Source organism: Coregonus clupeaformis, chromosome 4 (assembly GCF_020615455.1).
Source record: "Coregonus clupeaformis isolate EN_2021a chromosome 4, ASM2061545v1, whole genome shotgun sequence".
Taxonomy (NCBI): Eukaryota; Metazoa; Chordata; class Actinopteri; order Salmoniformes; family Salmonidae; genus Coregonus; species Coregonus clupeaformis.
The window spans coordinates 9,155,875-9,168,640 of NC_059195.1; the positions used below are offsets into that span (position 1 = coordinate 9,155,875).

Below are 12,766 nucleotides of genomic sequence, written 5' to 3' on the forward strand. Positions count from 1 at the left end.
ACAGTCACAAGTCCATTTCACTGTCATCAAGACTTCCCATGACTTCCCATTCATGCTTCCCTATGCTTGCAGTTCTTTGGGAAATCACTTTGTGATATGGATATTTCATGCATTTGGTTAGAGTAGGTGTTCAGTTTTGTTGAGATCAGTACCTTTTGATGAGGTGGTAGATGAGGTATTTGACCTGCTCCTCCATCTGCGGTCTCTGCAGGGGGATGGGATCTCTCTCATACGTCACCTTTAATATAAGCTCCCCCAGTTTGTCCAGTTGACGCTTCATCTGGAACAGACTTTGGGCTATCAGAGTAAACCTGGGAGAGAGAGAGGGTGAGCGCATTAATTGAGGTTTACCAATATTTTGGGATATAGTTATAACTTATAAGATAGAGTTATGAGGAATGTGTGTGTGTGTGTGTGTGTGTGTGTGTGTGTGTGTGTGTGTGTGTAAGCATGATTGGTTGCATTACCAGTTCTGGAGCTGGTCTAGTCCAGTGAGCAGTGGGCCACCTATACAGTTGATCTGCTGCCTGCGTTTCCACTCCATCAGCTCTGGGTTCAGCTGGGAGACTATCAGACCATCAATCTCTTTTATCACGTCACTCATCTTAGATAGGTTCTCCTGTGGGGGAACAATAACAACAACTCACTGCTGGTCCTGTGTGGCTCAGTTGGTAAGAGCATGATGCTAGCAACACCAGGATTGTGGGCTCAATTCCCACTGGGGCCACTCATACGAATAGTTATGCATTAATTCAGGGTTTGACAATCTTTTTTCCCCAGGGCCCGCTTTTTCACATTTGAAAATGTTGTTGTTTTGAAGCTCATTTCCTGCAATTCTACATAGTTTAACAAGACTCATGTAATCTTTTAGGTAGGCTATTTAATAATAATAATAATAATAATAATAATAATAATAATAATAATAATAATAATAATAATATGTGCATGTGCGAGTGGTTGCAAGTTTTGTGCCACTTCTTTTTGGGGGTCGCAGGTCAAAAACGTTGAAAACAACTTGGATACATGATAATGGCAACAAATGGAGTTGGGTTGGATATAGTAATGGTAGGCTACAGTATTTCTTACAATCTTCTAATTTGACTGGAATTGTGTTGGTCATTGTTAATACTGTAAGTGCAGCATTTATTCCAGTTCAAAACAGTTTAGCAAAATACTTTACTAATCGGATAGTGCTGCTTTCCACTGTTCTTGCAATAATTGCTCAAGGAGTCTGTGACCAGGGTTGTGGGAATATTTTTTTGTTGGGATGCCCTTTTTTAGTTTGAGCACATGCCCCCCAAAAGGTCTGCACGGCCCTGAACAAAACTGATGCATGCACAACCGTGGAGCAAAAAAGGCAGGGTTGGCTTAGAACAGGGGTTCCCAATCCTTTTTAAATGTATTATTGTTTATTGAGATAGGCTATATTAAATACACCACCAGATTGATTTTGCTTTAATATGATTGACCTTGTTTTTTTTTTTTATGCTCATTTCATGCAATTATATGTGGTTTAACAAGACTCATGACATCTTTTAGGTAGGTTATTTAATGATAATCCCATCAATAATGGATAGGGAAAATAGTCTAGACCCGATTTCCCCAAATGCTATTCCGCTACCAAATATGTTTTATTAGGATAATTTATATGAACCCTCAATTTAATTATACTGTACATATTCTCTTTTACAGAAAGTGATTAGATCAATTCATAGCGACAGAGTCACACATTGTATGAGTTTACTTTCCAAGCCAGTCCAATGTCTTTGACTCCTCGACTTTAGAAGGTTGTAGCTCAGCTTCTGAATGTCATAGAGAAAAACCAAAGAAATTCCCCTTTGCATCAGAGTTGCGTCTTCCTCTGGCATTTTACTGCTTGTTTCTAGCCTGAAGCAACGCGGATGTATGCGTCATTTTAGATTGGTATAAACAATCACGAATTGTAAAAAAAAATAAAAAAATACAATTATAGTTTTTTTTTAACCCTCAAATCAAGGAAGGTCCCACACCCCCCCACAAAACATTGGTTGGGAACCCCTGTACTATTGATATAAGTTACATTGGATAAAAGTGTCTGTTAAATGCCAAATATTTTAATATTATACATCAAAGTGTGTTTTGTTGTGTAGTCCCTGAAGCGAATTCAATAAATATCCTCACGACTTTGATATCTAAACTCACTCGACTGTCTTGCAGTGTCAGACGAAAATCTAATTTGCAATATCGTGTTGGATGCCACGGTGCTCTCCACACGTCGCAGGCCCCAAAAAAGGAAACTTTTTAACCATTGTATCTATATAGTAAATATTCATATAGAATTGTATAGACTAAAATTGTGTAAGACAGCAACTGCATGACAGAAACGGTGGCCCCAATTCAAATAAATGCATATAAACTCAAAGATAAGGCATCACAGATAAGGGCTTCAACTGTTTACACGCTTCACACAAAGCTTAGGCCTGTAGTAACAACCATAGCTGATTGCTGGTTTATCTAATGTATGTAGTGTTCCCACACCTTCCTCTTAAAGTCCAGGTTGTTGAGCATCTCCTGCAGTCGGGTCACTTCCTGTTTCATCACCGCTGTGTTCCTGTCCGCTGGATCTGAGGGACAAAAATACATCCAGCATGACAGAGGATAAAACATAGTGGTAACACTATAAAAGGTGCAATCTGGGATTGGTACATGGGTCGTTCCATGAAATGAGTCCCTTTTGCATCCCTTTGAAATTGTAAGTAGAAATTGTGCACCAATATTGGATTTTAAAAGCCTGTTATATTAAATGTGGTGCCCTTTAATAGACCACATGGACAATTCAATAAATCAGATTTTTTATTTGAATATAGACTTGCTAAATAAGTCCACTGCCTGTGACCTCTCAGAAGATTTTAACCCCTTTAATCCCAAAAGTTTTCACCATTATTGTAAAGTTATTTTGTTGCTTCGACAAAGTAATTTCTGACGATTTTTGGCTGATTTAAGATGAAATCGTCAACCCTGGTATGGTCAACTCCATTACCACTTACTATAGTAATTTTTGTATTCAACCTCTTGAAATGGGAAAACATGTTTTTTATTAAAGGCCCAGTGCAGTCAAAAACTAGATTTTCCTGTGTTTTATATATATTTCCACACTATGAGGTTGGAATAATACTGTGACATTGTGAAAATTATGATTGTTTGAAAAGATGTTTGAAAAGACCGCCTGAAATTTCGGCCTGTTTTGGTGGGATGGAGTTTTGGCCTGCCTGGCGACATCACCAGACGGTAAATTGGTTAATATACCAACAAGAAAGAGCGTTCCAAACCTCTCTGTCAATAACAGCTAGTGTTCCGTTTTCCCCTCCCCACTCAGACCACTCCCAGATGGTCCTAGCAGAATTCTTGCTTGAGAAATTGCTCTTGCTAAGAAGCAATTGTTGTTTGTTTTTGACAATTTTAATTGAAAACAATCACAGTAAGGTACTTAATTATTACCCAGAAATAATTTGATATTAAGATAAAAATGGCTGCATTGGACCTTTAAGTTGAACATGTGCTCATCATGACAGAATGTTACAATTTGGTGAAATAAAACATAGTTTTTTTAAAATGTTATTGCCCCTTTAAAGCCTATGGTTGTTATTCAGTCAGGATCATAATGAGATGATAAGAAGACATTAAAAAGGGGTCATACATGCTTATGACAAGTCTTACAATGCATTATAAGCACATCATATTGCATTATACCTGCAGGGTTTAAGCAAAGATACTACAAACTAAGATAGTTATTCAATAATAAGGCCATCAGATGGCAAGGTGCAGCTATTGCCATATTACTTACAGCTATCCAATATTATATGACAGCTGTCAAATCATCTCAGATCTTAGGGGAGTCCATAAGGGTAGGGGCTGCAATTGGATTTCAGATTGGGTGTATGGCTCACCTCGAGACTGGAGAGTTTTATAGCGGAAGTCAAAGTCATCTTGCATGTCTTCTAGATATTTCACTGCCTGGTCCATCATCTGCACACTACTCCTGATCACCGCCACCCTGTTGTCCATGTTCTTCTGTCTCTCGAAGGCCACCGAATTCTGCATTGACTTCTCCAATGGGCCCTGTCAAGATGATGATAAGGTGAAGTAAACCACACACACATATGCATACACACACACACACACACACAGAGACCTTTCTGAAGGGACTTTCCTGATGACATAACAGAGTCAGAGAGACTCACCTGTTCCTGAATGCTGGCTGTGGAGATGATACGACGCTCCTCTCTGAGGCAAGTGGAAATGACCCCGGCCATCAGCAGAGGGTTGGCTTTGTATTTAATCTGAAAAAGAACATGGATTTATGAACAGTGGTGGAAAAAATACCCAATTGTCATACTTGAGTAAAAGTAAAGATACCTTAATAGAAAGTTACTCAAGTAAAAGTGAAAGTTACCCAGTAAAATAATACTTGAGTAAAAGTAAAAGTGTTTGGTTCTAAATATACTTAAGTATCAAAAGTAAATATAATTGATAAAATATACTTAAGTATCAAATGTAAAAGTAAAAGTATAAATCATTTGAAATTCCTTATATTAAGCAAAGCAGACGGCACCATTTTCTTGTTTAAAAAATTTAGCCAGGGGCACACTCCAACACACAATGCATTTGTTTTTAGTGAGTCCGCCAGGTCAGCGGAAGTAGGGATGACCACGTATTCTCTTGACAAGTGCGTGAATTGGACCATTTTCCTGTCCTGCTTTGCATTCAAAATGTAACGAGTAGTTCTACAGCTGCACCATCGAGAGCATCCTGACCGGTTGCATCACCGCCTGGTATGGCAACTGCTTGGCATCTGACCATAAGGCACTACAGAGGGTAGTACATACGGCCCAGTACATCACTGGGGCCAAGCTTCCTGCCATCCAGGACCGATATAATAGGCGGTGTCAGAGGAAAGCCCAAAAAATTGTCAAATACTCCAGTCACCTAAGTCATAGACTGTTCTCTCTGCTACCGCACGGCAAGCGGTACAGGAGCGCCAAGTCTAGGACAAAAATGCTCCTTAACAGATTCTACCACCAAGCCATAAGACTGCTGAACAATTAATCAAATGGCCACCATGACTATTTACATTGACCCCCCCCATTTGTTTTTACACTGCTGCTACCCACCGTCTATTATCTATACATAGTCACTTTACCCCTACCTACATGTACAAATTACCTCAACTAACCTGTACCCCCGCACATTGACTCGGTACCGGTACCCCCTGTATATAGCCTCGTTATTGTTATTTTATTGTGTTACTTTTTATAATTTTTTACTTTAGTTTATTTGGTAAATATTTTTTCTTGAACTGCATTGTTGGTTAAGGGCTTGTAAGTAAGCATTTCACTGTAAATAAAGTTTGATTTGATTTGATTTGATTTTGAGTACTTTTGGGTGTCAAGGAAAATGTAGGGAGTAAAAAGTACATTATTTTCTTTAGGATTGTAGTGAAGTAAAAGTAAAAGTTGTCAAAAATATAAATAGTAAAGTAAAGTACAGATACCCAAAAAAACTCCTTAAGTAGTACTTTAAAGTATTTATATTTAAGTACTTTACGCCACTGCATATGAACACACAGACACATGCGTACAGGCAGGCATGGAGATGTCAAACACCTAGAGACCTTATCAAGAGACTTGAATCTCTCTGTGAAACGGTTAATGTGTTGGGTTGACAGTCGCAGGACCTGAGTTCGAGTCCTGGTCCTGGCTACCCCCCCCGAAATCGCTGCAATATTATGCTGCTGCTGTCTGCACCTTTTGACATATGCATTCCCTTGCCTGCGTGCGATCGAATCCTGGTCCCAGCGCACTTCTAAACATTATGCCCACCATCTGTCTCCCTCTTCATTTAATGTCTATCCCTGTCAATAAAAGCAGAAAATACTTTTAAAATATATTTTAAAAAACAACAACATTTTAACTGACCTGCCTGTATGAGTGTCTGTCTACTGAATTGTGCGAATTGTGTGAGTTTCTAAGAGCTCTTTGAAAGCTTGTTCTCTCAAGTTAGATGGTTTCTCGGAAATGCAAAAGAGTTTGGGGAGAACAGGGAGGGTTAGGTTTGCTCTACTTTCTCCTTATAATGTATGGAGTAAATGTGCCAATAAGGAAGCATTGAAAGGTGTTTTTCAGACACTGTACCTTCTTGAGTAACCTGAACCCACTGTCATTTCTCTCCAACCTCTCCACCGACACACCACACAGAGAAAGTATGCCATCAGGTGTGTGAAGAAACAACATTAATCATTCCATAGTAAAGAATGCGGCTGAACCAGGTACAGACTCAGTATGAAAACAAAACCAAAAGTAATTTACTATGACAGTCCAAACAAGGAGACATTCAGTGTAAAAAGGCCTACAGACATGGAACATGTTTATTAGGCAAAAAAAATGAAGAAAACTGAGTGAAACGGTGTGGTACTACACAAACCCCAATAAGAAGTCCTTGTTTGCTACGATGATCCCTAAGGAATACAACCATGGATGGACTTGCCCTCTGAACCAATAATTTGTCCCTTTAGTTAGCGTTTTGTCTGTCTCTGGGATCTGAACCCAGTTCTGTGCAAAACATGTGTCTCAAACACCACGTGCATCTTGACATATTTGTCTGTTTTTGACGAAATGCCACAGATTCTGTCTAAGCCTCTGTGACACAAGGGAAAGTTCTGATGTGAACATGTGAAACCTGATTTCTCTTTCAGTGTTTGTCTGTGACTACTGATTTGAGTGTGCGACCAAAGACAGAAGAAGGGTGATTCAATCTTGAAAACCTACGCGATACCCTTTAACACCATCACAATGACGACTACATCACAAACAAACAGCGTCAGTTCAGCAGCATTCAGCAGCGTCATTCGGTCCACTGTATTCAGATCCTCCCTCGGACTGAGAAATCCCCAACCACTCAGCCTTTCCTAGCATTAGATGAGACATAAGCACTGCAATCTTTATTTCCAGTACTAAGTACTAATGTATTCGCATAGTGGGTTGAACATTTTCTTCATTTAGTGCCATATTTATTTTATACAAGTTTAGGGTCAGATCCCTCACAACAAAATGCAATTCAGGTATGAACCACTGGAGGAGGGTTTATTCAATTCATGAAATGCATTTCCATTGAATTCCCTAAATTGACTGAGTTCAAAAGAATGGACCTTAAACAATGCTTGTATACCTTCAAGGTAGACTCAGCACAAATGATTGCATGGAAAGAGACACTTTCCATCTGTCCTCTGTGCATAATAGACAGCACACCTAAACAACAACAAAACGCACATCTCCAAGCGCCACCCCAAACAAACCTCTTGATGTTCTCCTCTTGTTTTGAGCTACTACTTCCTCTGAGAAACATCACACCATCTGCACACACAAACACACACACACACACACACACACACACACACACACACACACACACACACACACACACACACACACACACACACACACACAGTCACATACACTCAAAAGGGAGATTCTGGAAACCACAAGGTTCCGATTAGATATGTGTCTTTCCTACATCAGTTGTGTTATACAGAAATATGGCCTAGCCGGCCCCAGTCATCAGCCTCAAACAGCTATTTCCTGTTCCTGTTAATGTGTTTTAAGGTACAATTCTCAGAGAGTCTAATAAATATACTGCCAGTCAATGTCCTGAGACCTCAGAGAGCATCATATAATTTTGATTCCCCTGAATAGGGTAAGAGGTGAAATTGTCTGTGAAGAAAATGACATACAACACTTATTACAAGTGAAAGGATGCTCAGTTTGAGGAACGCCGACAAACCCATAAGCCAATCCCTAAAGGTGACAAAAAAAAACAAATGAACAGATCTTGTCTTTCGTTTCCTTTTCCACACAGAACACATACGCACACACACACATACACACTGTCACAACATACTACACAGTGCCACTCCCCATTTACGGGAAGTTGTGGGTTGGTTGTACTAAATCACCTCAATGCTTAAATGCATCAATGACAAGGAGAGACTGTTTAATGTTATCAATGTTGGATACGCAGGGTATATGGTTGCCTGGCAAACTGATTTAGCGCAGAGTTCATTCTGGTTTTAACCAGGTTAGGTGTATGATATTGTAAGGGAGGTTATTGTGGCACCTGTAACTGCTGGTTGATGATCTTCAGGTTGTGTCTTTGTAGGAAGTTTTGTTCCTGAGAACACTGCCTGTCCAGCTGAGACAGGAGATTGCTGAGGAGAACTGTCGCCATGGACTCATGGTTTGCGGCAGTATCCCTGGAAAAAACACACACACTTTGTCTTAGCTTTGTATCTAATTTAACAGTTTTCAGTGCTCAATCAAAAAGTTATTAATAAGAACATGTAGAACATACTGTACATATCATGTTATAATGTACAAGGGAAAAGGTGAATCACCCATTCATATTTTTCAGCATGTCATATCATCAAATGCTTATTTTGCTGTTTTGTACAAGTGCAATAGGGTGGTTCCACGAAATGAGTCCCTTTTGGCTAGTGTAAGTTGGTGGCGAAAAAGACTATACTAAGTGCCTATTAAGTGCCAAATAAAGTAATAGGGTTGACCGTAACAGGGTTGACGATTTCATCTTAAATCCGCCATAAATCCTCTTGTGACAGGGGGAATGGAAGCTTGTTGTGTGTAACAGGGAGGGGAAATTAATTTCTGCAGTTGGCTAAATCAGGGACACACAGAGTGTTTCTTGGTAGTCTTAAACAAATCTACTTTGAAACAAAAGTATACACCTAACACACATGGTAATGGGCTTATAAAAAAGAAGACACCTGTACCATGTCAGACATAGAGATGAAATGTATTACATTTTGAGTTTGCATCCCAATATTACACTTTTTCGGCAGTAGAAATAATAAATGTTTATTAATTATGAAATTATGAAAAATATTAATAACATTCCACCCATGAGGCCACTAGAGGGTGCTTTGGTAATTCGACTGCAGGAAAAGGGTAGCTACAAGCAAGCTTCACAAAAAAGCTATCTACAGTGGGGAAAAAAAGTATTTAGTCAGCCACCAATTGTGCAAGTTCTCCCACTTAAAAAGATGAGAGAGGCCTGTAATTTTCATCATAGGTACACGTCAACTATGACAGACAAATTGAGAAAAAATAATCCAGAAAATCACATTGTAGGATTTTTTATGAATTTATTAGCAAATTATGGTGGAAAATAAGTATTTGGTCACCTACAAACAAGCAAGATTTCTGGCTCTCACAGACCTGTAACTTCTTCTTTAAGAGGCTCCTCTGTCCTCCACTCGTTACCTGTATTAATGGCACCTGTTTGAACTTGTTATCAGTATAAAAGACACCTGTCCACAACCTCAAACAGTCACACTCCAAACTCCAGTATGGCCAAGACCAAAGAGCTGTCAAAGGACACCAGAAACAAAATTGTAGACCTGCACCAGGCTGGGAAGACTGAATCTGCAATAGGTAAGCAGCTTGGTTTGAAGAAATCAACTGTGGGAGCAATTATTAGGAAATGGAAGACATACAAGACCACTGATAATCTCCCTTGATCTGGGGCTCCACGCAAGATCTCACCCCATGGGGTCAAAATGATCACAAGAACGGTGAGCAAAAATCCCAGAACCACACGGGGGGACCTAGTGAATGACCTGCAGAGAGCTGGGACCAAAGTAACAAAGCCTACCATCAGTAACACACTACGCCGCCAGGGACTCAAATCCTGCTGTGCCAGACGTGTCCCCCTGCTTAAGCCAGTACATGTCCAGGCCCGTCTGAAGTTTGCTAGAGTGCATTTGGATGATCCAGAAAAGGATTGGGAGAATGTCATATGGTCAGATGAAACCAAAATAGAACTTTTTGGTAAAAACTAAACTCGTCGTGTTTGGAGGACAAAGAACACCATACCTACTGTGAAGCATGGGGGTGGAAACATCATGCTTTGGGGCTGTTTTTCTGCAAAGGGACCAGGTCGACTGATCCGTGTAAAGGAAAGAATGAATGGGGCCATGTATCGTGAGATTTTGAGTGAAAACCTCCTTCCATCAGCAAGGGCATTGAAGATGAAACGTGGCTGGGTCTTTCAGCATGACAATGATCCCAAACACACCGCCCGGGCAATGAAGGAGTGGCTTCGTAAGAAGCATTTCAAGGTCCTGGAGTGGTCTAGCCAGTCTCCAGATCTCAACCCCATAGAAAATCTTTGGAGGGAGTTGAAAGTCTGTGTTGCCCAGCGACAGCCCCAAAACATCACTGCTCTAGAGGAGATCTGCATGGAGGAATGGGCCAAAATACCAGCAACAGTGTGTGAAAACCTTGTGAAGACTTACAGAAAACGTTTGACCTGTGTCATTGCCAACAAAGGGTATATAACAAAGTATTGAGAAACTTTTGTTATTGACCAAATACTTATTTTCCACCATAATTTGCAAATAAATTCATTAAAAATCCTACAATGTGATTTTCTGGATTTTTTTCTCATTTTGTCTGTCATAGTTGACGTGTACCTATGATGAAAATTACAGGCCTCTCTCATCTTTTTAAGTGGGAGAACTTGCACAATTGGTGGCTGACTAAATACTTTTTTTCCCCACTGTATCTATGTCGTGTTATGCTCGACCCACTCAGTTTTCCACCACAAAACACCAGAAAATGCCCAAAGAGAGTAGAACCAGCTCACCTGCCTTAACACTATGATTTGACTATTAGATGTTCAATGTTTATTTTGAAAAACATTTTTTTTTTAAGGAATCGTTTCACCAAAACTCTTTTTTTTTTTTTTTTTTTACCTTAAAATGAATCCCTAATCACATGTAATAAATAATAATCTTCCATCAAAGCAACAAAATAAAAAGGGCTTTACAATGATGGTGAAAACATTTAATGGTTAACTGGGTTAAAATCTTCAGAGAAGTCACAGAGAGTACAGAGAGGGACATGTCAAAATGTATAATACATTTTTATTCAAATAAAAAATCAGATAAATTGAATTGTCCATGTGGTCTATATTAAAGGGCATTTAATTTAATATAACAGGCATTTAAAATCTAATATTGGTGCACAATTTATATTTAAAATATCAAAGGGACTCATTTAATGGAACGAACCAATACATGAATAGGCTACATGTCAGTCAGAGCTGGATTACCATAATGAATTAATGCAGCACAACACTTCAACATTCATTAAGGTGTCATGGCTGGTCTCATAAAGGTGTTATGAATGCCTTATGTATAGCCCCTTCAAGTAAAGTGCTACCAGTTATGGTAGCCACATTTACATTTTAGTCATTTTGCAGACGCTCTTATCCAGAGCGAGTTACAGTTAGTGAGTGCATACATTTTCATACTGGCCCCCCGTGGGAATTGAACCCACAACCCTGGCGTCGCAAGCACCATGCTCTACCAACTGAGCTACACGGGGCCCCTACATGCTGTGTTTTAGTTCTTGAACATGCTCACTGGAAACCCAACTTGATATCTATTATTATTACTGTACAGTAACACACACGCACCAACACACATACAGATACACACACACACAGACATGCATACAGACAGACACACACAGACACACACATACAGACACACACATACACACAGACATGCACACATACAGATAGACACACACAGACACACACAGACAAAGACACACTCTCTTTCACACACACACACACACACACACACTCACTCACCAGTCCTGGCTCTCAATCCAGTTGGAGAGCACCTGCCGTATGTCCATAGGGAAGTTGTCATCATAAAGGTAGTCCACCTGCTCCAGGTATTTGATCTCGAGCTGTTGAATTTGTTTCCATTGACTCATGCTGTGGAACAATTCCAACAGCCCAAAGCAAATAACAATAGCCAAATCAATTACACATCTGTGAGAGTGACTGAAGGATCAGTGCTTGTAGAGTTTTTGTCCAGGTACAGTAATATAATAGTTTATGATAAAGTAGACTATTCAAAAAGAGCATACTCTAGGCCTACCTATTTTAAAAATGTGACGCATATCGCGTTTCAATGACGTATCACACTGCATATACATATATATATATATATATATATATATATATATATATATATATATATATATATATATATATTATATATATATTAAGCTGTTTATGTCTGTCGTTATCCAATAATACAATATATTCGGAGTAATTAATAATATAGATCGATCTTATTCTGCGCCCAATAAGGAACATATATTACTGATGCTCGTCGACTAGTGACCGTCTGTCAAGTAACGTTAAGCCTACCACATGACATTTCTTGTCAATCTCATTTTACAGCAGCATAAATTTCGCCTACCTTAATTTCTGTAGCGGAGCTAGATCAAATCGTTCCGGTTAGTGACTATGAAAAAGTTTATAAAACGTTATCGTTTGTGAAAGCCTACCTGTGTCTTTGGACTGGTGCGCTATCACAGAAATATCCACGTTAGGCTACACAAGTCATGTGAACGCTTGTCAGTTGCTGCTCTCTCGAGTTTCCTGTACGTTTCGAACAGACTCGTTTTTATGTTGTTCGTCATGTTAAAGGGCTGTTCTATGGGTTTTGTCACCTCCCTCCCTCGACACGCCCTCTGTGGCTCATTCATAATGTACTGTATACATGGGTTTTATTTGATGTTTAGAGTGAGGGACTCATCTTATTTCTCAACAATATTTTAACTGTACAAAATAAACACACGGGTTACATTTCTTTTTTTTCTTCTCATAACCAATAGTAGGCCTCCCTACTTACTAT

The 12,766-nt window shown here is 39.4% G+C and overlaps 1 protein-coding gene across 5 annotated transcripts in view; it reads right to left on the reverse strand.

Moving 5' to 3' along the window:
- stat4 (signal transducer and activator of transcription 4) overlaps positions 1–12,505 on the reverse strand; it is a 28,289-nt gene extending 15,784 nt beyond the window's left edge. For all 5 annotated transcript variants that reach the window (XM_041864291.1, XM_041864284.1, XM_041864276.1 and 2 more), the window contains exons 1-8: positions 12,417–12,505; positions 11,707–11,835; positions 8,149–8,284; positions 4,221–4,319; positions 3,927–4,098; positions 2,518–2,603; positions 468–619; positions 153–311 (exon numbers count right to left, since the gene is read on the reverse strand). In XM_041864291.1, coding sequence (XP_041720225.1) covers positions 153–311; positions 468–619; positions 2,518–2,603; positions 3,927–4,098; positions 4,221–4,319; positions 8,149–8,284; positions 11,707–11,834 — 932 coding nt within the window. In that variant the 5' untranslated portion in view covers position 11,835; positions 12,417–12,505. The remainder of the gene's footprint in view (positions 1–152; positions 312–467; positions 620–2,517; positions 2,604–3,926; positions 4,099–4,220; positions 4,320–8,148; positions 8,285–11,706; positions 11,836–12,416) is intronic.
- Positions 12,506–12,766: the final 261 nt, after the last annotated feature.